At 37.3% G+C, this 25638-nt stretch overlaps 5 protein-coding genes and 1 long non-coding RNA gene across 9 annotated transcripts; 5 read left to right on the top strand and 1 right to left on the bottom strand.

The window, feature by feature from the left end:
- Window positions 1-28: 28 nt before the first annotated feature.
- Window positions 29-23925, bottom strand: LOC138933711 (uncharacterized). 3 transcript variants are annotated; one of them, XM_070296671.1, is made up of 9 exons: window positions 20568-21149; window positions 19785-20147; window positions 19341-19680; window positions 19120-19244; window positions 18870-18929; window positions 8292-8497; window positions 8001-8200; window positions 1214-1449; window positions 29-1121 (listed from the first exon to the last, which is right to left on the bottom strand). In XM_070296671.1, the coding sequence occupies exons 1-9, from the start codon at window positions 20805-20807 to the stop codon at window positions 822-824; spliced, it is 2070 nt and encodes a 689-aa protein (XP_070152772.1). In that variant the 5' UTR covers window positions 20808-21149; the 3' UTR covers window positions 29-821. The 3 variants fall into 3 exon arrangements, with proteins under 3 accessions (XP_070152772.1, XP_070152774.1, XP_070152773.1); XM_070296673.1 differs by lacking the exon at window positions 20568-21149 and adding an exon at window positions 23503-23925 and having other exon boundaries at window positions 32-1121; window positions 19785-20169; XM_070296672.1 differs by lacking the exon at window positions 20568-21149 and adding an exon at window positions 23503-23925 and having other exon boundaries at window positions 34-1121.
- Kune (kune-kune) lies at window positions 1594-3137 on the top strand. The gene is made up of 2 exons (XM_070296682.1): window positions 1594-1994; window positions 2248-3137. Exons 1-2 carry the CDS (start codon window positions 1859-1861, stop codon window positions 2748-2750), a joined length of 639 nt encoding a protein of 212 aa, XP_070152783.1. The 5' UTR covers window positions 1594-1858; the 3' UTR covers window positions 2751-3137.
- Sinu (sinuous) lies at window positions 3855-6149 on the top strand. Its single transcript, XM_070296681.1, has 2 exons — window positions 3855-4753; window positions 5031-6149. The coding sequence occupies exons 1-2, from the start codon at window positions 4477-4479 to the stop codon at window positions 5423-5425; spliced, it is 672 nt and encodes a 223-aa protein (XP_070152782.1). The 5' UTR covers window positions 3855-4476; the 3' UTR covers window positions 5426-6149.
- Window positions 6377-9769, top strand: Pck (Claudin superfamily protein pickel). The gene is made up of 4 exons (XM_070296680.1): window positions 6377-6549; window positions 6634-6700; window positions 6828-7165; window positions 7244-9769. Exons 1-4 carry the CDS (start codon window positions 6513-6515, stop codon window positions 7504-7506), a joined length of 705 nt encoding a protein of 234 aa, XP_070152781.1. The 5' UTR covers window positions 6377-6512; the 3' UTR covers window positions 7507-9769.
- LOC138933712 (uncharacterized) lies at window positions 9873-16972 on the top strand. 2 transcript variants are annotated; one of them, XM_070296678.1, is made up of 4 exons: window positions 9873-10379; window positions 12291-13328; window positions 13704-14148; window positions 14586-16972. In XM_070296678.1, the coding sequence occupies exons 2-4, from the start codon at window positions 12633-12635 to the stop codon at window positions 14888-14890; spliced, it is 1446 nt and encodes a 481-aa protein (XP_070152779.1). In that variant the 5' UTR covers window positions 9873-10379; window positions 12291-12632; the 3' UTR covers window positions 14891-16972. The 2 variants fall into 2 exon arrangements, with proteins under 2 accessions (XP_070152779.1, XP_070152778.1); XM_070296677.1 differs by having other exon boundaries at window positions 9873-11234.
- Window positions 22745-25131, top strand: LOC138933720 (uncharacterized). Its single transcript, XR_011447019.1, has 3 exons — window positions 22745-23097; window positions 23326-23434; window positions 23784-25131. It is a non-coding gene; the product is annotated as an uncharacterized lncRNA (long non-coding RNA).
- Window positions 25132-25638: the final 507 nt, after the last annotated feature.

Here is a 25638-nt window from a genome sequence, read left to right as displayed (position 1 = left end):
CTTTACTATAAATATATATATATATATATCTTGTCGAATCTAATCTATCTCGCTCGTTCTAATCACCCATCTTCGTTTCTCTCGCTCACGCGTGTAGCGCCATCTTCGTCGAGTCAAACGCAACGGTATAGAGCGTGCCACGTGATTGCGCCCAACATAACGTCATTGGTCCCCCACCACTATTTCAAACCCTCTACTCGCGTCTAATATCTGCAGCTATACGTGCACTCTCTCGTGCTGTTTCTCTTCCTCTCGCTACTGCCACGCGCCACGTTCATTATCGTTCTACATGTGCAAGGTGTAAAAGGTGCACAACGGACCTACTTTTTTTTCTCCCCTCCCCCTTCTTTCGATCGACTCGTCGCGCGTCACGGTGTACACATTGTAGCTTGTAGCTCTTTTGAGAATACGGCGTTGCCTGTTTTATTTTAAACAGCTTGCGTGTTTATTTTACATTTGTAATTGATTCGGACGTTTTTCACAATTATAGAAAATAAATTATTAATCATATTGATTAAACAGTGATTATCAATAAAAACATATTTAATGGCGTGACGACGACGTCAAAGATAGAAAGATATCCATATTGATTCTATAAACATCTTGTTTAAATTCGTTACGCATCTAATTAATATAACACAGCAATTTATACTATAGTAGCAGTTAAATCTTATTCGTATAGCAGCGAGTATAAAAATACAGTAGAATCTTATTTGCATAGTAGAGAAGTAGAGTATAAAAATACAGATTAAAATCCCAAATACTAATTTATGGGAATAGTTTAATTAAAAATTTATGAGTATAAAAAGAAATTTTATCAATTAAGATTCATTACTACTAGAGAGCATTGTGAGTGTCTTTGGAACTGTGTCGAAAGATCTTAATGAAAGTGCAGCAGCTTTTAAAGCTACAGAAATGCAGTTGGTTTCATCTAGATTCTTATGAATTCCATAAATTATTCCAGCTGTAAGGCAATCCCCACAGCCGCTTACACTGACAATTTCACTCGACTTTTCTGTACCATTTATAGCAGGATACAATCGAGATGCAATTGAGGAATTGACAATCAGTTCTCCGTTCTTGTTGTAAAAGGGCTCATCTTGTAAAGCTTTGCGTGTCACCTATAAAATAAATAGTTGATAAATTTGTTGAAATATCATCTTTAATTAGATTTGTTCGTTCACAAAATAAATGTTCGAGAGTCAAAACGAACCAGTACTCCTTGCGGTCCTAAAGTAGTTATAACAATTGGAATATATTCAAGTAATTGTTCAGCTATATTTTTCACAGCCACCAGATCCATGTTTTCAGGAACAGGAATGTTAAAGTATTTGCTTATGACTTTCAACTCGTTCTGATTGGGTGAAATAAAGTGTAATACGTTTTTCCATTGCGGTCCAGCTTCGAATATTTTTACTGCCGTTTGAATATCCGTGGGCTCGTACCAGACTGTAATAGAAAAAAAAAAATTATTTAAATCTCTTGTTCTTGCATTAAATTTTCGAGTTTTTGACAAAAAAAAAAAAATGTATATATCTACTGATTTCAGGATAAGAGAGAGAATCGAAAAAAATATTTTTACTTTTTTTTACATTAATATTTTGAATTAGCATAAAAAAAAGTTTCAAGGTAAGATAAAAAAAAACGAAATTTTTGAGGGAGCGGTGTGGGACGTGGGACATACAACGCACTCTGGCGTTCATGCACTTAGCTAAATAAGAAAAAGTTGGACGATTCAGCGTCCCAAGTGGACGAGTGACAACAACACGTTGCATTTGATGATTGCGAGAAGTTATATTTTTTTTCGCTTATTTATTCTTTAATATAAGTATCATCGCGAGTGTGACGATCGTAAGTGATGGGGAAGACGAGGACGGGTAAGGCCGCCGCCGTGTGCACGGCGGTGGCGTTCATTCTGGTGGTAATAGCATTCACCACACCCAATTGGCTGGAGACCGATGGCAAACTAAATAATCCGCAATTTGTTAAAATTGGTAAGATTATATGTGAAACTTTAGATGTGTTTGCATATCTATAAAAATCTATAAATAAAATAATTGTTATAATTAACATTAATATGAAGAAATTAGATGTGGTTGTACAAAAGTTATACAAAAAGAAAATTATGATGTCCAGAAAACACAATAAATCATTTATCTAGTTCTGATGATGTTGGTCATCTTCAAAAGATGAAACATCTAGCTGGTAGCAAAATAGCAGATCGAAAAACTATGCCGATCTTTGCAGGTCTTTGGCAAGTGTGTTTCCAAGACTTCCAGGATCCACGTCATCTTTACGACACCAGATTCTATGGCTGTTGGTGGGTCTTCGAGGAGGAATATTATATCATACACGATATACTTTTGCCCGATTTCTTCGTCGCTACGCAGTTCTTCTTTACACTATGCCTGACTTTATTGCTGATAGGGAGTTTTCTGACCATTATGTACACCTGTTGCTCTCGTCATCATGACAAGTACCAGCTTCTTCTGTGGACAACTGGTGGTAATTTAACTTTAGCTGGAGTGTGCGGTATTATAGCAGTGATTATATTTGGCGCCAGAGGCGACGGACGAGACTGGATGCCCAATTGGGAGCACAATGACATAGGTTGGTCTTATGCCTTAGCTGTCGTAGGCAGCTTTACCCTCATAGCAGCTGGTATTCTATTCCTAATTGAAGGTCGCAGGCACAGAAAAAACCAGGAGCGAATATTGAACGAAGAACGGAAAACACATACAACCATTTAGCACATATTCACAAACTAATTAATTTAACAGATATAACAATATTTTTTTGCCATGTTAAATACAAATACAAATAAATCTTTAAAGACTCGTATAATAATATATTGTTATATCTGTACTTCATAACACGACATATTGAACTTGCAGATATATCGCATATACAAAATATATACATATTTTACATATACAAAAAAAATAGACTACGTAGAATATATTGACCTATTCTGATATTATCATTACGTTAAAGTTGTATAAGAAATGTTCTCTGTATATATATATAAAAAAAAAAAGCAATATGCATTTTAAAATGCTTTTATATATACGAGACGTTATACGAGACATATCTGAAATAATCCGTCCATTATATATATTCGTATTATTCACAGAAAATATTTGTAGAGACTAATTTTTGTGTACATGTATATAAGTTTAATAGATTATGTGAATGTTATAAAAATTAAATCTGTCTTATTTGTATACTATATTTATAGAAATAAATAAAACAATTTTTTCTAATCCCTATTGTCTTGTCACTATTTAGATTGCGTGTAATAATTCTCGAATGCGAATTAAATCAATTAAACATATCCCTTTATACGTACACATAGTTGACCCACTTTGTTCTCATGAATTCGTGTTCATTGTTAATTATGAGACGGATCTCTCGCGTGCACGCGATATATCGAAAAGTATATCCGCAAGTCTCGTTGGCCTAATTTAAATTCTATTTTAATCGACCGCGTTGAATTTTCCGCAATTATATATTAGTCGTCGCAATCCGCGAATGCGTCATCATCAAATCGCGCATCCGGTTCCTTCGAGGAATCTCATTCAGCGATGATTCGTGTCGTACGACTGTAATTTTCATACGATCAATTACAGCACGTAGGATTTCTCCTATCTGAATGAATACTTTATACGCGAGGAGCAAAATGAGAGAAAAAAAAAATGTAACAAATGTATAATTAAAGAGTACGAGAGTCATATGTTTCTAGAAGAAGAAGAAGAAGAAGAAGAAGAAGAAGAAGAAGAAGAAGAAGAAGAAGAAGAAGAAAAAGCGCCTCTTGGCGCGATGATTTAGATTGAGAAACGCATTTATTCGCGGTTCGCTTACGTCCTACAGGATCAAGGTTGGAATGCGATCGTAAGGATAGAGAAACACGTACGTAAATAAGATGTGACACATAGATGTGACACATGTGCCTTGATAGATCAGGAGCGTACAAGACCGGCACAAATTGCTACGGATCATGAATTTTAAAAAGAATCTCCACTCAAGAACTTGTTTATGCATTCCGTAAGAATGAACGCTTTCTTTTCCCATTCTACGTCTCATTGTATCACCAAGGAAGTTCTATCCGCCGAGAGGCGGGAAAAAGCAAGAGAGAATTGTTTTTTTCTTCTATTGTCACCTGCTCTAGACGATCCTGTATACACACACACACACACACATACACACATACCCGATTCGTCACGTTTACACTCTCTCTACTCGTGGGATACTCGCGCGTGGTTCGAGGTGAGACCTTACAGGTTCGGTTAGGTTCGACCGCTCGCTCCGCCAATAACACAGGGTGCCTGGGTGTGGTTTATTAGTGCCGTGGGATCGTCAGGTGGGATAGCGTTCCATGAGAAGACTATAGTCTTGCGCGTCCAGTCGTCGGACGGGCGTTTCGTTGGTAATTGGCGATTCCCACGCAGGAGACAGGAACACATAGGGAGCAGCGACATGAAGAAGAGGAGCCTCTCCGGCAACGTTGGCGTCGGCGTGTTCCTGGTGGCATTCGTATGCGTGTGCGTCGCCTTTGGCACGCCCGCCTGGTTGGTCAGCGATCCGCGGATCATCGGCGCGCAGTTCGACCGACTCGGTCTTTGGCGGCATTGCTTCAGGTCGCTGCCGAATCCACAGGAATCCGATGCGCCCCGACGATTCTTCGTCGGCTGCAGATGGGTCTATGATCCGTTTACCGCTGGCTACTCCGACATTCGTGGTTTCCTACTGCCTCGTAAGTATCTTCAAGACGCAGCCGGACTTATCCAAAGACAACCATGTCACTCCTTTTAATTGCAAGTCGTAAGTTTTCAATTTTTTTTTCTTTCCAAAGAAGGATGGAGGGAAACGTCTAAAAAACAATTAGATAAATTTGTAATAAATGACAATTGTGCGCAAAATTTGTTCTTCAAAATCATCAAGGAACTTACTGTTAGAAAGAATGATAGCGCACGTACATTAAATCATTGAATTGGAGTATGTTAACAATATTAAAATTTTTTTTGTTACAGCATTTATGATAGCCACTCAAGTCTTCTTTACGGTATGCTTTCTGCTGGGTCTAATATCCTTCTGTCTGATATTACTCTTTACTCTGTGCTGCGATCCAGAACGGAAGAGATATATTGAGCTGATAAGTACTATTGGTTATTTACTACTAGCCAGTGGTCTCAGCGGTGGCATAGCAGTTATTGTATTTGCCTGCCTTGGTAACGCAGACAGCTGGATGCCTGGACACTTTAATAATTATTTAGGATGGTCTTTCGCTTTAGGCGTCATAGGTAGCGTACTCATGTTAATAGCGAGCGGCTTATTCCTGGTAGAGGCGAATGTACAACGAAAGAAACGAGATTATCTGAAAGAATCTCAAACGCGGTTTCAACTCGAATCTCGCTTAAATGAATGACTTAACAATTGTTCAATAATGTGTTCATGAGAACTGCGCATAAATGTTATACTAAAATTCTAATATCATTCCGTCCACAAAGTGCAAAACCTTTGTAGAAGAATCTCTTTCTGTAGAATGTACAAAAGCAAATTTACATTTTAATTTAAGTTTAGGATAGAATATGTAAGTTTAATATTTTTGTATGATATTTTATATCTATCTTTATATTACATATATAGGATAATGATACTGTATGATAGTGTTATCGTTAATATATATATATATATGTATATAGGATGTTTGATATAACTCGCGCTTCAAAACACTATAGCAGAAAAAACTTTTGAAAAACCGATTATATATATATATAAACAGTTTCTGTGCAATTCTTTTTACTCCAAGTGACAATTTTTTTAATTGAAATATAAATATTTAAAATTTAATCGATTATAGATTATATTTAAAAAAATTGTTTATCCATTCTGTAAATATTGCGCAGTCATTATTATTACTTAATTTTTAATTAACTTTTCACTTATAAAACATCCTGTATATTGTTTCTATATATATTTATATCATCGTTAAGCTTTATTGCACAAAATGTATTGTATAATGTAAATTTACATTGTAATGCGAATACGTATCTGATGAAATCTAGGCTTTTTTAATAACGAAATCAATCAGAAATATTCAAACAAATTTTATATTCCGTCCTTTATCGAATAAAATTTCTAATTCAAAATTCAATTCTTTATTTTATGCATATCCTACAAACTTTAATCTAACTATAACTTGAATTCGATTAAATTATATCTCTTGATGTGAGATTGCAAATTTCTGTGTATATGGGTATAAAAATTCTAGATAAAAATTATATAGAATAATTCACATATACATATAATTTTGAGGCGACTATATTACCGTTTGTTGATAAGATGCACTAACGTCATATAGTAAAGTTGGCAGCAATGGCGCAATGCAAGGTGTGGCAAGTGTTTCTATACGAAATAGGAGCAACGAAACGAAAACAATAATTGTCAATGATCAAATAATTTGAATCGATCGACTTTACGTCTCTATCCGAGAGCCAAGAGACCGAGAGACCATGACGGTGGATAAACAAGAGTATCACAGGGCTTCTAGTAAGTAATTGATCAAGCTTAAATTAATGAAGCATCAATATAGAATATTCTGTACTAATTGTGTGCTTTTGCTTTCGTTAATAGACGCCGTTGTTTTCGGCGGAGGACTCACCTTTGTATCATTATTCCTCTTAATGATGGCTTTTATAAGGTAAATGCAGTTATTTTTCTTTCTGGAAATGAAATAACAATTTTCAAGCTCTCTCTTGTTATAATTATTTCTTGTTGCGCATGTAAAATTGCAAAGCAGTATTATTGATCTCTCCAATAATTTTCAGTCCGTATTGGATAGAATCATACGAGGAGACATTCAGCAATTTTAAGCACATGGGACTCTGGGAGTATTGCTTCGAACAATTCCGTTATCCCTATTACCAGTTTGACAAGCAATTTGACGGCTGCCATCACATCTTTTCACAGGAATATTATGTTATAAGAGAGTGGCTGCTGCCAGTGTGGCTCATGATTGTGCAAGCATTTGTCACACTAGCTTTATTACTTTCTTTCTTTGCTTTCTTTGTGATAAGTCTGATCTGGATACGGTGGCCATTGAGATTTGTCTTGCATTACGAATGGATTCTGTCGTCTGTCGCTTTCATATGTGACGCAATTGCCGGTAAGTAAGCTTCAACTTTAAAGTTGAAAGAAAGATCCTTATTTTGAGGACTTTAATTTGAATGTTCTTTCATTTCAGGTGTGCTTCTCTTCTTGGCAGTAGCCATATTCGGTGGACAATGTTGGCGCCGAGACTGGTTAATGTATCCAAATTACAATCATTTATCGTGGTCGTATGGTCTCGCGGTCGTATCGTTCATGCTGCATATATTTGCTGCGTTCTTTCTATATCTAGATGCGCGAACTGGTTACAAATTGCGTAAAGAATCTCGCAATCTGGTAATGCAAATGCAACCGAATCCTCAGTCTCATCACAGTCTGCCACGAAGCGGATATATATAATATTAAATCGTGTTTGGCAGAAAGTTTCCGCACAAAGTTTTTATTACTGTTAAACTAAACAAGAGCGCGAGATTTAACTTTTAAAAAATCTTTTTCACATTTAACTATAATTTCAATCTATCCAATTATAATTTTTAAGAAATATATTTTTAGATAGACTTTTTTAAAAGTTTGATAAAAAATAGACGTGTGTGTGTTGATATTCTCGTCTTTCTCAATCTAACTACTTTGTGTCTGATTATTTTAAACTAATTCGCTCTTATGCGTAATATCCGTCCATTGCTATAATCGCATATCAGATAAAATTTTTTATCTTAAAATCTTCATATACGTATTTTATAAATATTATATATAATACTTCTATGTACAAAAGAGTTGGAATTATATATAATACTTTTATAGATATGTAAGATAATAATAGAGAAAATAAAGAGAGAAAATATTCGTTTTCGTAAATAAAGTGGCGGTAAATTATTGCAGAAATTTTTACTCACCTGGAACGTTCGCTTGCGACGCGATGTCGAGCACGCAGCTCATGGTATCCAATCCGGGGTTTCCGTCGAGAACGATAAGGCTAGCTTCTTCGAGATGCGATTGACACTCTCGTATCAACTCCGGGGCGATTGCCGTGAAGGATTCCATTTCGCTGACACAGAAGTGACATTCACCGTTGACGTCTACTATCACTGTGAATCTGTAACATTAATGGATCTGTTAGACAATTCTTATCGCCGATTACTCGTTAAACGAGTAGCAAGGTGTGGCAAGATTATAATAATTCGTACCTAGCGGTATTAACGTCCGACATCCGTTTTATAGTTTTGCCACCGGTTCCTAAACTGTCGAGAATGACCTTTCCATGCTCGTCGTTACCAACGACGGATATCAGCCGCGTGTTCTCCAAACCGAGCTTGATCAGAGCATCGGCAACGTTTCGAGCAACTCCACCGCAACTGCGTCTGCTTTGTCCGACGTGTGTTCTGCCATCGTACTGAAAATAATCAATCTCTTGAGTATCATTTAGAATTGACGTAGATTCGATTACAAATTAATTTCCCGGAGTTATATTTTTCATAGAAAAAAATATAAAAATAGGAAAATAATAAGAGATCATCTTTAAAAAGAGCATCTCTTTGAAAAAACATAGTTGAAAACAACAGGCCCATTTCTTTGGTCTGTAATGATTTAATTGCATGTCGAGGATTCGCTTCGGGGTGTACATAGTTGAGAGCAGCAGGTACTTGAGACAGACAATGCAAAGACCTATTCTCCCTATGGCAGAGCTAAGCTGTTTACTCTTCCGCTCTCTTCATCCCATTCCTCTGTCTAATGTATAACTCATGCATATGTATTTTCATTCTTTCTCTCTCTCTCTCTTTCGTAGTTCTATCACGTCCGGTAGTAATATATGACCGGACATTTGTATCTCTCCATCTCTTCTACCTCAACTCTATTTCTATATACTCAACGCTGTAGTTGAAGATCCGCGCACCCCTCGCAAACACAAGTCTCATCGATCAAACATACTATACTTCTTTGAAGATGATCCTATATTTATTTTACGAATAAGCAAGTTTCATTGACTTCTTTCTGTGCGACAAAATAATAATATGAAATATTAATTTATTTCGTGGATTTATGAAGAGAAATCCTAGATCGAAGCGGAGTTCGCTTTCTCCAAGAGTGATCGTCCGCCCTTGCGGACTTTCCCTTCGTGTTTTCCCTTTATCAGTCTATTTCTCAAGCGACGGTGCCTTCTAGAGTCTCACGCCATCACTCGTCGCCAGTCCGGTTGCCTAGTCTCGGGCGCTGTCTTCGACTATCTTTCGGTTCGCATACCCTCGGCGCCGCGTTGACGAGATAGATAGGAGAAGATGGAAAGAATATAAGATATAGATAGCTAGTTAGCTAGTTAGGTGGGTGGATAGGTAGGTAGATAAATAGATATATAGATAGAGAGAGGGAGGAGAGAAAAGTCGCGTGCGTCCTCCCGTAACGCATAATATTGTCTCATGCGCCGGACGAGAAGCATCGAGCATCATAGCCGTGGCGTCGCGACGCTCGGTCAAACTCTCGCCTCTGCGTGATTCGTGGCAGTGAGCAGTGAGTGTCAGCGCATCGAAGCGTCGTACGAGCGACATGCGCTACGGCTGACAGCGGCCTTGTCAAGTGTCGACTGCGATTAGGACGGTGATCAGAACGGAGACGACGACACGAAGGGGATACTATCAACGCCGGTAAAAAAGAAGTCGGAAAATAAAAACGTCATCGAGAGACGTTGGTGGTGAAAGGTGTTGCGAGTACGAGGACGCATGACGAGGAAAAGAGGGTGACTGGCATGAACGACGTGGACGACGTTGCCGAGGACTCTCGTGGCGATGCCCGTGGAAGTAGCGCTACGAACTACACGAAAACGAAGACGACGACGACGACGATTACGTTCCTCGTGTACCCCCCGACCGCCGTACGGTCGACCTGACTGACGACACCCGGTCGTAACGATTCGCGTTCTCGGCGAACGATCGCGCCTACGCAGCGATCCGCGTGTACGTAGATATCAGCGATGTGAGAATTTGCGTCGTAGAAGGCGCAATCCGATGTCAATAACGTTTCAGGAAGGTTTGGATTCTTTTCGAGTGTTTTACGTGGCATAAGCACATATAGGAAAAATCAGATTTACCAGCTTTCGAATGGAAAAACTTCTAAACAAAGAAAAGGATTGTCTCTGATAACAAGAATCTCCTCCGAAGAAAGGATTTTTCCTAGGCAAGAATTTTTGTCGAAGACGAAGATCATAAAGACACTGAACTTCTAGAAAGGCTTTCCTCTTTGACATCGCGCGTGCCTTTCAGCTCAAGGAATCTTATGCAGAGGTATTTAATGGATCTTATAAATCGGAGCGATTAACGCAAACGGTATCATCCCTTTGCACCGCAGGAATGTTCCCTCGTAATAATGTGCCATATTTGTTCCTTTGCAAGTTGAACTTCCAGTGAAGAGATCGCGATCATTGCAGTTTCGCGTTGGAACTTTAAAGCGTAAAGATGCATCTCTCGAAGAGAGTGATTCAAAGTGTGGTCGCGTTCAAGGATGCGCGCATCCTCGACAATGCGATCCAAGTAACGAACCAGCGTAATCAGCTCGATTATGCGATTGTCAAAGTTGAAGGACAAATTCGAGTGACGGCGTAATCGACGCTTGCAGCGAAAATAGGACAAAGCGTTGCTAGCGACGATAAATTCCTTCGGAAAGGTCGGGAGGAAGATTGCATAACGCCACGTTCCCTCCCTACATCCATTACCACCTTCCAACCCTCTCTCTTTCCTCGCCCTCCTTCTCCTACCCTTTCCCTTGTGTGTGTCTGTGCGCGTGCGAGCGCGTTTCTTCTCGTCCTTTTTCTCTCTAGCTTTTCGCGCCTCTTCTTCGATATGTCACTCGTATCGATATCTAATTAAAGGCTATCCGATAATCTTTTTTTATCACGTTTGTCCGTCCGTCCGTCCACTCATCCCTATAGAAGGCGGTGGAGTAGCTTCGTCCCTCGCTCCGGCATCCGGCATCGAGAAAAGATCGCACGCGGCATCGCGTGCGACATCGATCCGCGCGTGACTCTCTTCTCCTTTTTTTTCCTCCGTGGAATTATGTAAAGTAGGCAGAAATACTGGACGCCGGTCAGGACGTTGACTGCTCGAGACACTGGGAATCGTTTCTTCGTTAACAAAAAGAAGGTAACACGCGCTTTCCATGTCTCTCTTTCTCTCTCTCTCTCTCTCTCTCTCTCTCGCTCGTTCTCTTCTATATATGTTTCTTCTTCGTAGTCGTGTAGCGGTGTAGAGCGCGCGCAGGGTTTGAACGATCGATGGGGCCCTTACTGCTCTCTCGCTCTTCCGTGTTTTCATTACAATGCGTCACTAACATATACTCGTGGTAGCGGCCTGCATGCAACGCGAGTGCCGATGCATGGAAACGGGAGCACGCTTTGGCGCATCGCTTCGGCCGAGTCAAGCTCTTCTATCGCCGTGGTGCGATCCTGACGAAGAGATCTCGAGACGATACTGCTCATAAAACGTCTTTACACCGAGATAGTTGTCTTCTCGTTCTATATCTCTTCTCGCGTTCCCAAGATCTGTTACATGTTCGAAAACAATAACTTTTCTCATGTTCTGCTTCATATATTTTCATTGTCTCTCGTTTATTTTCGTTTCTTGGTCAGTGTATCGTAAATTATGCTTCTTTCTAAATCTCTTTGTCTTTTTCTAATCGTACGTCTTTGTTCGCAACTATCGGATATATTATTCTTTCTAGCTTCTTTATCGCTTGATTCTTCGTGCCGATACACTCACTCAGGCGCATATCCTCTCTCTATCTGGCACGATTTATCTCTGTCCCTCCTCAGAAGAGCTACATAGAGCCAGGCGGTCGAAAATCGATAAATAGAATCGCCTATCGCACGCTACAACTGTCAGAAAGAAATACAATCCGCTGAGGCACACGCTATCCTTCTCCCACTTCTGGCTTCGATTCAAATGCACGCACGTTGAACGTTAAATTCCGCGTTCCATGTGTCCCTGTTAAAGTGGAGGGAAGGAGAAGTACAACGATGCAGAGGATCCAGGATCAAAAATCAAATCAATCTGAAAATTTTAAAATTCTGATACATTGATTGAGAATTTAGCTATTCGATTATCGAATGATAAAGTAATAAGAGATAGACCTGAGAATATTTATTCGAAAATCTCCATTTCTTTCACACGTTTTATTATGTATTTTCCATTTGTCCGCAGGGAGATCGTCCATGGTTACCGGAAGACATCCAAGACGTCCAAGACGGCGCTCAACATACACAACGATTTAAAGTGCGCGTGACACGAGGGGAACCATGAACGTTACCACCAACGACCTTCCGGTGCGGCGATGCAGCACGACGTGCATCGCGTGATTCGTGCCAGTTTCAAGTAGAGGATTGGCCTTCTCCTCTTCCTCTTCCTCCCTAACGTCGTAAGTACCGCGGCGGCGACCACCACTAACGGTGTAACGCGCTAGACCGTCTCTCCCACTCAATCCCCCATATTCGCGGGGGTACAATCCTTACGACGAGGACACGCACACCAGGGTGGCACGATAGTATGACGGTGATGCTGCTGCAACGTTCAGTCACCCCGCAGTCGACGCACAGCCAAAAGACAGCGACGAAGGACTGCAGCGCGAAGCCGCCCTTTCTCTTTCTGCTAGACGACCGTGAGGAGCATCGGCACTCGACCGATACCAACACCACGACTACTACAAATAACAACAATAACAATAATAATAATAATAACAATAATATCAACAATAATAACGTCTTCAAGAGGGGCGGCGCCCGTAGGAGCAGCAGCAGCCACGATTGCGTCGCCGACGAGGCGCCGTCGTCGGTGACGTCCCAACGACTCGCCGGCGGTGGTCAAGACGTCGCAATGCGATATTATCGTCTCTGGATCTACGCCTGTAACCTGGTGTTGCTCGGTAGCGCGGTCGGCTTCGCCGCTGCGGTGTCGCAGACCCTTTTATTCACCGGTGACCCACGTCGGTACGTGGTACCGGGTGTACCTCGTGTCTACGACCCCACCGCGCTCTACGGCTATCTGGCACTGGCGGCGCAGTTAGGTTTGGTGCAATTACTCGGGTGCATCGCCGCCAGAAGACTCAGCGCCCGGCTGCTTCACTTTTACTGGATACTGCTGCTAGTACTGCTGTTCGGCGACGCCGTAGTAGGCGTCGCCTGGATTTTTCGTTTCGAGAAGATGCGCAGCGATCTCAGGCCCACGCTCAAGCTGCGTTTGCAGGTGCGGGCGTCGTCTCAATTTCTATCCTTGATATAATAAAACTCTTGACTTTCGTTACAAGCATATTGGATTATTAGAATATTAGAAGCGAAAAATTCCAAATTTTTTCTCGCATTATATACATCAAGTCTACTTTTCATGTGCAAATATAAATTCAATTATATAATAATTAATTGATTTGTTTCTTATTTGTTTACTAATAAAAGACAATTTAGAAATTTTTGATTTTTATTTAAACAATCTACAATATATTATCGAAAGCGAGTAATATGTAAAAAAATTAACTTATCTTGACGTGTAATTATTGCAAGAAAAGAATTTTCGCTTTTCAATTTGAGAGATTGTGAGTCCTAATATGATTTCTCGCATCCGCAGGCAGACTACGGTAAGGAACCGCGATTCAGCGAGCAGTGGGACCGACTTCAGCGGGAGTTTATGTGCTGCGGAGTAACTGGATCCAAGGATTTCTCAAACTCCCGCTGGCCGCAGACTTGTTGCGGACCAAGCCTCAACGCGAGTGAACCCTGCCAGAATCCGTACAGGCCCGGCTGCGAGGAGGTGCTCGTACATTGGCTCAGAAAAACAGCGGATCTGCTCTTCGTCCTGGGCTTTTGCGTGATCGCATTCGCCAAGCTCTGTTTCCTCGGAATATTACGCTATGAGATACGGGAGATGATACAAAAGATACGTTTACTGAGAGAACCGCCGCCGCCGGCTACGCCGTTCGCACAACCACCTTTCTGCCAGGTGCTGCCGGAAACTGCCAATAACGGCAGCATCGTCAGACGCACAACGCTATCTAACGCAGTCATGCCTTCCGGTAAGTTTCGATTTAATATAATTCTCATCTGCGAAAATCCTGTAAGATTACAGAGTCGCTTGATATCGATGAATCAGATTAATGAAGTTAATAATTCGTTATCTAGATTCTAGTTCTTAGCCAAGTTGTTGAAATAGAATCTCTATGTTCGGTGACAATGAACTAATAGACGACTGCTCGGATATGTGTAGATTAAAAAATCCGCAACTTCAAATATTTAGATATTCGAGTAGCACTGCTATCTATAACAAAATAGAGGCAGAATATTAATGGCAATCTTAATCAGTATATATGTACTTGGCAGAGACGGTAGCATCTCGTGCCAAGTACATATATCTAACTCTAACAAAAAAAGAAGAGAAAAGAAAGAGACAACAATGAAAGAGGCTACAGAGCATATTCTCTAATTCGGGGAATAAACATCGTCTCGTTTCCAGGTAACGCATCGCTGTTGCTGCAATCGGACGAATGCAATACCGGCCGGCATCCCTTGCTAGCGAATAATCTGCAGGATGGCGGCGCCGATAGCGACACCAACAGCCATTGCGCGCTGATACTAGAAGAGTCAACGCCTACTTCGGCCAACAACCACAACAATTGCACAGCTGCTGGCGGTCGCGAGAAGAGCAATGGCAACAACAATTACGAGATGCGTGAGTTTAATCGCAGATTACTGCTATCAAACGGCACCAGCCCAGGCACAGGCGTAACGGTAACGAGCAGTCAAAGTAAGCGTACCTGACTATGGACATGGTGGCTAAACACCTCGAATCGTTTCCTATATAGGAGCAATCGGCGGCATGCCGAGATACCGTTATACAAATAAAACAACAACATATATACACATTCTCTCAAGCGTTTTAGTTTCTTTCTTAAGAGAAAGTAAACCACACAGCGAGCTACTGGCTGGCGCGAGTCCAACAGACGGTGGAGGAAACGCTGTCGTCATCATTGTGTCGATTAGATCGGCGAGAGTGAAAGGGTTGACAACCACTGCTTGTCTCTTATATAGCTTGTCCCCTTTTACCTTTAAGTTTGCCGATTCGCGGTAGTGTGCGCTTAACATAGTAACACTAAGAAAGACCGTGGCGACAGACGTTGGCGTTGAACGCTGAAACACATGAGAGACCAAGAGCATTCACGAATCGATATCACGGTGGAATTATACATTAATGAAAGACCAAATCAAAACGTATACACAGTAGTAAGAGTATCTCCGTTTTGTAAGGTGAAACTCGCGAAGGGAAGTTTGAATTTACGAAGATCGCGCAAAAATGAAACTCGATCGATTTTATGCCATCGGAAAGAACGAGGCTGATTCGGAACGTTGCCCTATGATTCCTTAAACGAGCGGCTCACGAGCAACTCACCCCGCGTGACAGTCGAAGAACAGTTCTATTTACGGTTCGTATTCTCGCAGTCGTAAGCTAATTTTATCATCGTCGACATCGAGAGTTATAAAGAGTAGGTACATACTAATTTTAAATGACCATTAGAGACTACTTTCTTTAGTCTTCTGACTTTTATATTTTACTTTTCCTATGTGAGCTTTCGCTGTGTTTGTGTGCGTCGAAATTATATCGCGAGTTGCTCATCAACTGCCCTGAACTCTCTTCGCAAGTGTATACCTTATATGCAGCATGTCCTTCCGTCCTCGCGGTCGGTGTAACTACATTTCTAGATTTATTTTTAATCGTAAGATTTTCTTACGCTTCCCATCCGAGTAAAACATCATCGATCGTGTCATCAATGTACCGGATATCGTTCATCGTGTTGTTTCTCATGCGAAAATAAGTCATACGTATATCATGCTGGTAGTATATCACAATCACGAGAGTAACTATCATTATTTATAAATGTCACACGAGGTTCTTGTTCCCGCCGTATTTCCATTTCGGTTGTCTTCGGATCGATATTTCTGCGAGTTAATTAAAAACTTTGAGTTAGTAATTGGATATCTCCTAAATCTACATCCTATCTAGGATATAAACGCGTTATCTAAATAGGAGGATACAATTCCATTTTCTTTCTCTCTATTTTATGTCGCAAAGATATTTAAGGGATCTCTCTCCCAATCTTTCAGATATTCTTGAGATATCTTTCCAATATTATATTATATTAAAACAATGTCCAAAAAGAAGATAATTTAGTTAGCCAACGCTAATCGATGTTGTCGAAATTCCAAAAGAAAAACTTTCGATTCAAGACTTCAACAGCTTTCGTTGTTCGCAAAGAAACTTGAAACTATACTATTTTTACGCATTCGTTTCTCTTTAATAATACAGACAACCTGTGTATCTGTCTAGACAAGGTAACTACGCTTCTTGGGAACGTTGCTACCTGATGAATTATTGAACCACGCGTCTATACTCGTAAAGCTTTATAACGATTCTTAGACCTTTGAGGATAATTATGATAGTTACGAGAGAATATTGTGAAATATTCCCAAATTGATTCTCCTCTCCTTTTATCCGATAAAATGGATGTACATCTATTTGGATAAACCTTATAACAAGGAAAATTCGTTTACTTTCTTCGTTAATAATATAATAGAAAGAGTAAAAAAGAAGAGAAAGAGAGAGAGAGAGAGAGAGAGAGAGAGAGAGAGAGAAATATTTCCAATATGTAAACGTCGATTAAACAATTCCTAATTGCTTTTACATATATACATTTAAAAAATTCGCGTCATCAAGTAGCTTGTACTGATTTGTTCCTTGTAATTGGACCATCATTATTGAGCTAAAATAAACGCAGACATTATTTCATTTTCATCTTTCGAATTTGTTTCTCTCTACACGTCTCATCGGTACGACTGTTTTTCCTCAATAATCCATCTTATAAACGATAAAGATTTAGGATGACAAATCGAAATAATTGGCTTCCTAGTTAGGCTTAAAGGAATCTTAGGGTTATACATTTAATGGAGATGCAATGATAAGGGATACATATAGAGAGAAAGAGATAGAGTAGATAAACAGGTTGTATATATCGACATATAATAGAGATAATACTACGTGTCGATCGTCTGCTTAAGGAAAAACCGAAACATTATCTGTTAACTGTTCGAAGTTATGCGCGTCTCTGTCATGCTACTGAACGGGACACTTTACGTTAATCTGTCTGTCGCAGTTGGATTTATGTGTATCATGAAATCTGATGTTTCACACATTTCCAAGTATGATTACACTAGTCTGGACAACAGGGTAATTATTAATCTCGAAAGATTGCCTGAACATTCTTAGGCCATTATTAGCAATGTGAAATATTGCGCGTTGTCGCAGTAAGATGTAAAGTCGATTCCTTCGATCTTTTTTCAGAGTTTACTGACAATGCGCAAGTCCGATCATTCTTTCTTAATCAGACCATCGAATTATCGTTGAATGTAATAAGTTAATAATAACGTCAGAAAGCTTACACCTCGCAGACACACAGCCTCTGCCACTAAATTTATATAAAGATGTTATATACAAGAGATATAGATTAATCGTTTTTTAATTAATCAGTCAAATGAAAAAATACGTTCGAAAAAAATGTACGAAACTTATATCATACTTTGAATCACATACAAAAAAACAAAATATTTAGATTCGCTTCGGTTCTCATATTAATGTATCATCTAAAAACAAACAAACAAAAAAAGCGTAAGATTTTAGATGGTTATAATATTTTACTTGGGTGATATATCTTCATGCTACAATCACACCGCAAGAAAGACTTCAAGGTTCAAACGAGCGTTTTCATTTGTAAGATGGATTGGTATCCAAATGTAATATACAAATTGAAGAAAAGTGAACGTGACAGGGAGCTTTGAATAGTGCCTGCTTAAGATCCAATTTATTATATCTCAAATAACTAGGTATGATCGAATAATTAGTCATTTATGGCATTGCATCAGATTCCAAATCGACGAATCAATCAATGGGAAACAATAGTTTACAAAAATGCTATCTTCTTTAGGTAAAAAGAAAAAGATAATAGAAATGAATACAAATTTACACATCTTGCGTATAATTTTTTCTAGAATTGAATAATGCTGTTCTCTGATATACAAATCTATAAATTATAATAAATGATATATGTATCAAATGCTTTTGGTTTAAAGATACGTTTATATAAATATCATTCAACCACACGGCTTGTTGACAAATCGATCAGTTTCTGTTTGCGCATGTAATGCCATAAATGAGACATTTCGTAGAGTAACTGTAGAATGATATTGGAAGTATGCACATTTAAAAGCTTTGATTATTTTAATATTGTATAAAGACGACGAAACACGATGCAAAAGAAAGTGTATCTGTGAGAAGACTGTGTTAGTAAAAAAAGAACAAATATTAAATATATACACGTAGTGTTACAATCGAGCTCAATAGCGCGTTTATGTTGATGAACCTTTCATAATATCGTATCAACAAGCTTGCGTCTGTATTTAATTAAGTCATAGAGATATGTCGTCAATTATTGCAACGGCCATATCTCATAGGTTTGCTATTCTATAAAGCGTTTGTTAATATACACCATAGTCCTCCCCTATTCTATATATATATATATAAATACGCGAGAAATCCCATTATTTGATATTATTAAGTGTAAAAAGAAAAAAAAGAATATGGTGGTAATTGTATATAAATACTGTTACTGTTCTATAACTATATTATGTAATATGAATATAAAAAAATTGGTTATTTAGTATAATTTTGATTGTAACGTTTTTGACTTACGTTTATTTTCGACTCCTTCACTTGCACGACAGTGTCCAAGACAGCCCCACCAATCACTACCTGGAATAAGACGTCTCAGTATAAGTATATTTCAAGTATTGTTATCAGTAGAGATAGTGAAATCATGTATTTATAACATGGCCTTAGCCTTGAATACGATATGCCTTGATAAGGCACATTGATAAATAATTTTTCAACATCGTGTCTTAAGTTTCTTTTAAAATCAATTTTATTTTCCTTCTAAACTTACCGGTTTTTGCTTCGATATTATCGATCGTACCAATGCAGGTTCTATGCAAGTCGTTTGAGATCTTTCGCAGAGATTCACAGCAATCTCAGCCGCGACTTTGGCATTATTTTCTATAAGAGCTATATCTGCAAAATCATTGAAAGAGCGCGTGTTTTAAATGTGCGTAAGAATAATATTTTATTATAGTTCATGTTGCAATCTATTAGCTTTTGGTTACTTACTTGCTTCAAGAGACTGACCACATGTAATATTATTCAGTTCGTTCAGTAGGAATGGTGTAACTTGTTTGCCCGTTATATGCATGGCACTGGCTCTTTCTAAAGCTTTAGATATAGCAGTATTTACAATATCAGGCTTCAATGTGTATTTTCCGGGAATCGACACTGCAAATAATATCCCTGTGTTAATGCCCAGTGCTCTTTGCGTCTCCACAATATCAGCTGCTTTCTTAGCATTAGAAACTCTATATGGCGCTTTTATTTTATCCAATGTCTCGGAACAATAAAAAGCTGGAAATTCTGGCGTTTCGCCAATTTTTATCACTGGTATCCCTTGAGTTTCCTACGAGCATAAAAGCCACATTTCTATGTCAATTTCTGGAAATAAAGTAGTGAATATATTAATAAATATTATATATGGAAATAAATGTATTTTCGTGTACTTACCAAATATTCCAAGGTCTTGCTGATATCCAAGATAGATTTAACACCGGAGCAGACAACTGCTACTGGTGTACGTCCAAGTTCAATCAAATCTGTACTTATGTCAAAAGTTATCTCAGCTCCTCTATGAACCCCACCAATACCACCTGTTGCCATTATTGGAATATCTGCTGCGTGCGCAATCAACATTGTGGCACTGACAGTAGTACCGCCATTTAATCTATTCGATGCAATGAAACAGATATCCCTGCGTGAACACTTCATGGTCTTTACAGAGTCTGCTTTAGATAGGATCTCCAACTGTTCGTTATTTAAACCAACATGTATCTTTCCATCTATGATCCCTATTGTTGCAGGTACTGCACCCTGAAATAAAAATTCGCCAACACTGTTGCTTGGATTAATTTTTTCGTATCAGTGTACCATATAATTCGTAATATATCCAATATTAGTTAATTCTATCAATAAATCTCTCATCAAATTTTTGTTAAAGAAATACTGATTTTATATTTCTTGAACAAATGAAATTGTTATTCAGAAAAGTATCAAAATTCTAGGACAGTTTGTAAAGAGTAAGTGTGAAGAAGCGTTTTTTATATAATCGTGTATATTTTGACAGACAAATGATGTATTAATTTAAATGACAAAAATATCCATTGCTAGTATAAAAAGAACAAGTAATTGTATTTATAAATTTTTATATTAGATATCTCCCCCTATGACCGGATTAAAAAAAATAAATAAATAAAAATAAAATAAAAAATAAATCATGCACGCTATACGAACTTGCTTTCTGATCGCGTCTTCGACTTTAAGCGCGGTGTTTAAATTATCAGGGTACGGCATGCCGTGGGTGACGATCGTCGATTCCAGTGCCACGATCGGCAATCCATTTTTTCGGGCTGCCATGACCTCAGACCCATAAACGAACGACTTTCGATCGGCGATGGATCTCCGATGGATCGTCGGCGCGTTGGATCTCCTCCATAATCTTGCCGCGAGATCGTTCAAACGGATACGATGCATATTTGTAGAACGAACGAAAACGAGCGAAAACCGACGACTAACGGCAGGCAAATTATTCGCGCGTCTCTTTTATCCGGGATTTTTCTTTTTAACTCGGGGATAAACGGGATGACAGATAAGCGAATCGATAACCGAACTTTATTTAAAGCGAGTGAAGACAAATTGCATCTCGTGTTCACGGAACAAGCGCCGGTTAGTAAAACACTTGTCACGATCGAACTACACACTTTATCTCATTGCGATCGTATTCGACAGTTTTACGTTACTTTCGTTATTCAATTTTTAGACAGAGTGTCAATAAAAATCCCGATATTCGCGAATCGACATCGATTTTCTTGAACAACAACATCGATGACACACATCGTTGAATCCGAATTTAGACTCCGCAGGTACCTAACTGACGTAAATTGACGCCGGAAATGCGTTTACGCATGAAGTTGCGCACAATTAAACGTACTTGGTTTGTGCGTATTCGTATCTAGATATTCATACATCATGACTGTTAGCTAATATTTATAATTTAAATTTTAAAAAAATATATATATATATAATGAGAACATTATTTATTTTTTAATATTATACATATTTAATGTTCGCATACTAGAGATGTTAAATTATGAGAGGTACTTTTTTCTATTTTCTTATTAAAAAAAAAAAAAAGTGAAACCTACAAAAAAAGCGTCAGTTTTTTGCAATCTATTTATTATTATTTTACAATTTATTTTTCAACGTATTATATTATTAAATGCGTTTAACGAAAATAATATGCTTTATTAAAAGCCTACGTCGCACGGAAATGCATTTGACAAAATTGCATTACTGTCATAAATTTCACTATCCCAATGAGCAGGCGATATTTTTGAAAATGTTTTTAAAAATTTTTGGAAAACATTTTTATAAACATTTAAAATAAACGAGTTAATAAATCTCCCTTTAATTATTAAAATAATATTTATTACTAACATTTGCTATGTCAAACGAATATTTCTCGTAAAATATAAATAATAAACGTTAAATAAATAATATTATATTTTTACGATTTTATTTGTACAAAGTACAATTAAATGAATAGTAAATATTAAAAACATATTTAAAATATATATATATATATATATATATATATATATATATATATATATATATATATATATATATATTATATCTGCTCATTGGAATTTTACACGTATTTTCAACATTTATTCCTTATTCGTGGGGACAATATATATTTATTATTCTTTCTAATTCGAAATTGATACAAATGTGATGATGAAACAAAAAGCGAGTCCTACGATTGTAATATTTTATCGTAATATAATTATGATAATATATATATATATAGTTACCATTACATAATAACGCATAAATAATCATTCGTGACATTGTAAATGAGTACAGAGTCCACATGAACATCTCAAGAACTTCCGGTGATAGGGCATCGTTCGATTTGAAAATTCCAATCCAATACAACTGTCACAAAGTATATCGCGTAAATGCTAGTCTCTATTGAAGGATACAGAATGTGTCGCGTTTAATAGAAACTAGCGTCAAATGATGCACTTTATTGATGCACTTTGTGACAGCCATATTCGATTCGCATAATCCATGCTCGAAATCGGACGACAGCGCCCTAACGGAATCGGAAGTTGACAAGTTTAATTATTTGTGTTTGCGCGCGCGGTTATCTGTGGTCACTAGTGACGTTTAAACGTTTGCGATAGAGATTTTATCATGATCAAAAATTCAAACGAATATCGTAGAAATAGAATCAATCCATTGCATAATTATAGTGTAGCGTAATATCGCTACAGTTATAATTATATTACGATTGTATATCACTTATTTATTTTTTAAGTGTTTTACATCTGAATTACGATTTGAGGTTATGATTTGATAAATATTGTCTGTAAATAATCGTGCGATATGCTGAAAAAATTATTGATTATCTTATTATGTGTATATGTAATATATCACATACACGTGATAATTATTCCATTAAATATGTTTGACAGTTTCATCGAGTAAACTTCGTGCGAAACCAGTTCTCCAAACATTTTATGTCAAACGTATTAATAAAAATGATCGAGAAATTGAATTATCAAGAATAATAAGTATCTACATGTAAGCATGTAATATCGAAAGTGCGGAGAAAAATTTCGGGAATGTGGAGAAAGAATAATATCTGTCGTATTATGTACAGAGATATATAATATATATATGTATGTACAATATATTGATTGTTGCAAGTATGCAACAATTTTGTCGAGTAAATTTTCCGAGGATTTTTAAATGGGTATGTTTATCAAATAATCTATAAAACCACAAATTATTTATTTAAATCATATAACAATGTTGTTTATGTATAATCATTACGCTTAATCGCGATTATATACAACAAAAATGACATATTATTATAGCGACAATTTTAGTTTTTAGCTTTCGAAATATTATCATTATCTTCATATTATTTCTATAAGCCTCAATATATTTTTCCATTTAATCGACAAATTTTTCTTCACAGGCATGCTATTTTTTTTAGATACAACAATCCCGAAAACTTTCACATTTAATTTGAGGGTATATTCAGCATAGATTATTCTCGCGGAAATAGGCGCAATTAATTTTGACAGGTAATACAAATAATAAATTAAATAAATAATATATATAGGAAATTAAATAAATTGTAAATTGTACTCACTCCATAACGTTTGCTCCGCCCGATACTTCCTCGGGAGATTTTTTCTTCTCTCTTATTCTTCATTAACATAACACTCACTCACGCGAAAATTGATCATTATTTACGTCTGCGCGTATTAGAATACAATAATGAGAACGACGTTAGTCATACGTGACATGCGTTTTACAACATTGCCATAAAGAAATAAGGCGAGAAATTTACTATTATTATCTTTAGAACAAAGCTACTATTCACTAAATATCCGCCGTGTATCGCAAATTAATGTAAATGATAAATTTTAGATGGTGGAGACAAATCGAATTAAATCAGCTAGAGTTAAAATGCGATGAACTGCCCGATATTACATAATACTATAAAATCGAAGCTCGTTACACTGTAAGTATAGTATGTTAATAAGCGATGAGAGAGACGACACGCTCGCTCGAGCGTCGCGACGTAAATGACAAGGTCACGGCGTTTGTAAACAATGTATCGCTTTACATTGAGATGGGTGTGCGCCAAACTCATTGTGCGTCATTTCGTGAAATATTTAACGCGTTACAAAATATTCGCATCGAGAAATATTTAACGCGTTATAGAAAATAAATGAACGCCAAACGATTGTTCCTCTTATCATTCGCTTCGTGCGTCACTACGTATTCGATAATAATAGATATAAATTTATATTAAAATTAGCAAAGTTCGAAATTGCGTCGGAAGATATATTCTAATTCAAGCATCGTAAGAGATACGGAAATAATTATCGCCCGTAAATGTATCGCAACGAAATGATATGTCTAACGATTTATCTGTTGCCATTTCGATCTCTATTCGAAACTTATCGCACAAAAGACATTTATTTTGAGCGCGTTTCATTTATCTAAATTCGTATAATTTACACATTTATTCATCTGCAATCAAAGCAATAGAAAAGCGATTATAAATCATTATTCAAATCTTATATGTATAGATTAATAATTATTTTATTAAAGATGAATAAAAACACGAAAAAAAAATACACGAGTTAAGATTATGAGATAATTTAATATACGAGAAAGATTAATACACGCCCAATGTAAGATAATTCGATTATCGACAGGATAATAACTTCGCGTCGATTCTGATCCTTTCCCCCCCAATGCCTTCGTCGTAATGGAATGCATCCCCACTACACCGTATGATCGTAGTAAGAGACATCCCTACTCTACGTCTCATTGATGGAGTAGGGCTTCCCCCACTATGTCTCATTGATGGAGTAGGGCTTCTCCCACTATGCCGCATTGATAGTAAAGTCCGTTCCGCTACATCTGAAATAATTGTCATTCTAACTCTATTACTAAATTTGATCGATGTTTTATAATCGCTACTCTATCGTTCTGATTTTAATTTTAAATAAATAAATATACGAATCACTTGCTTAGATAAATGAACGTGACTTCGATACGTTCGATATATTTTTAAAGTGTTTTAGCTGTACAATAGTAGTAAAAAACTGTCAAAATAAAAAAAAAAAATATATATATATATATTATGTTTATACTGTTTGAAAAATCAAATAAATAAATCTGAAAAGAATTTAAGTATCACGAAATAATATGGAATGAAAATGATGAAATCATGTGACACATCTTTAAATAAAGATCGAAACAACAGGAAATATAAAAATGCCAGATTATCATTTCGTTGCCATATATTTACGCGAGATAATTATTTCTCCAACGACGCTTGGATTTTAATATGTATATATGTATTTTGCATCGCAACTCGAATCGTTTTGTCGATTTAAATCTAATTTATTCGTCATTATCGAATCGAAAGCGCGTTGGAAAATACAAATCGAATGATTAGAGCAAACAAAAATCGTTTAATTTGTTTTATAACGCGTTGAATATTCTACAATACGTTATATTTAATGTCAACAAAAAATATATTCGATGTCAACAAATTAACTGTCGTACAATGTATTCGCTTTCTACGATGTTTTGTTTACAAGCGCGTGACTTTGTTATTCTTATCGCGGCGTTCGAACAAGTATGCCATCTCATTAGATTTCGAAACATGATATAATACAATTCTCCTGTATTAATAATACGTATAATTCGCAGGGTTTTTGCGTTATTAATAATGCGAATATATTGTGTTTACAATAATGAGTTT

This window comes from Polyergus mexicanus, unplaced genomic scaffold (genome assembly GCF_030449975.1).
Source record: "Polyergus mexicanus isolate NDT 795.1 unplaced genomic scaffold, iyPolMexi1.0 SCAF_5, whole genome shotgun sequence".
Lineage (NCBI taxonomy): Eukaryota > Metazoa > Arthropoda > Insecta > Hymenoptera > Formicidae > Polyergus > Polyergus mexicanus.
Note: the sequence above shows the minus strand (reverse complement) of the source record. Positions and strands in the feature narration are given on the sequence as shown.

What these genes read in the sequence shown, in the direction of transcription:
- Kune (XM_070296682.1), top strand. Translation starts at nt 1,859, where the DNA reads ATGGGGAAGACGAGGACGGGTAAGGCCGCCGCCGTGTGCACGGCGGTG. An exon ending in TCCGCAATTTGTTAAAATTG is followed by an intron (nt 1,995 to 2,247) that starts GTAAGATTATAT and finishes CGATCTTTGCAG; the next exon opens with GTCTTTGGCAAGTGTGTTTC.
- Sinu (XM_070296681.1), top strand. Translation starts at nt 4,477, where the DNA reads ATGAAGAAGAGGAGCCTCTCCGGCAACGTTGGCGTCGGCGTGTTCCTG. An exon ending in TCGTGGTTTCCTACTGCCTC is followed by an intron (nt 4,754 to 5,030) that starts GTAAGTATCTTC and finishes TTTTTGTTACAG; the next exon opens with CATTTATGATAGCCACTCAA.
- Pck (XM_070296680.1), top strand. Translation starts at nt 6,513, where the DNA reads ATGACGGTGGATAAACAAGAGTATCACAGGGCTTCTA. An exon ending in AGAGTATCACAGGGCTTCTA is followed by an intron (nt 6,550 to 6,633) that starts GTAAGTAATTGA and finishes TTTCGTTAATAG; the next exon opens with ACGCCGTTGTTTTCGGCGGA. An exon ending in TTAATGATGGCTTTTATAAG is followed by an intron (nt 6,701 to 6,827) that starts GTAAATGCAGTT and finishes AATAATTTTCAG; the next exon opens with TCCGTATTGGATAGAATCAT.
- LOC138933712 (XM_070296678.1), top strand. Translation starts at nt 12,633, where the DNA reads ATGACGGTGATGCTGCTGCAACGTTCAGTCACCCCGCAGTCGACGCAC. An exon ending in CGCTCAAGCTGCGTTTGCAG is followed by an intron (nt 13,329 to 13,703) that starts GTGCGGGCGTCG and finishes TCGCATCCGCAG; the next exon opens with GCAGACTACGGTAAGGAACC. An exon ending in TAACGCAGTCATGCCTTCCG is followed by an intron (nt 14,149 to 14,585) that starts GTAAGTTTCGAT and finishes TCTCGTTTCCAG; the next exon opens with GTAACGCATCGCTGTTGCTG.
- LOC138933711 (XM_070296671.1), bottom strand. Translation starts at nt 20,807, where the DNA reads ATGCATCGTATCCGTTTGAACGATCTCGCGGCAAGATTATGGAGGAGA. An exon ending in GCAAGACCTTGGAATATTTG is followed by an intron (nt 19,681 to 19,784) that starts GTAAGTACACGA and finishes TTATGCTCGTAG; the next exon opens with GAAACTCAAGGGATACCAGT. An exon ending in TCGGACGTTAATACCGCTAG is followed by an intron (nt 8,201 to 8,291) that starts GTACGAATTATT and finishes TTAATGTTACAG; the next exon opens with ATTCACAGTGATAGTAGACG.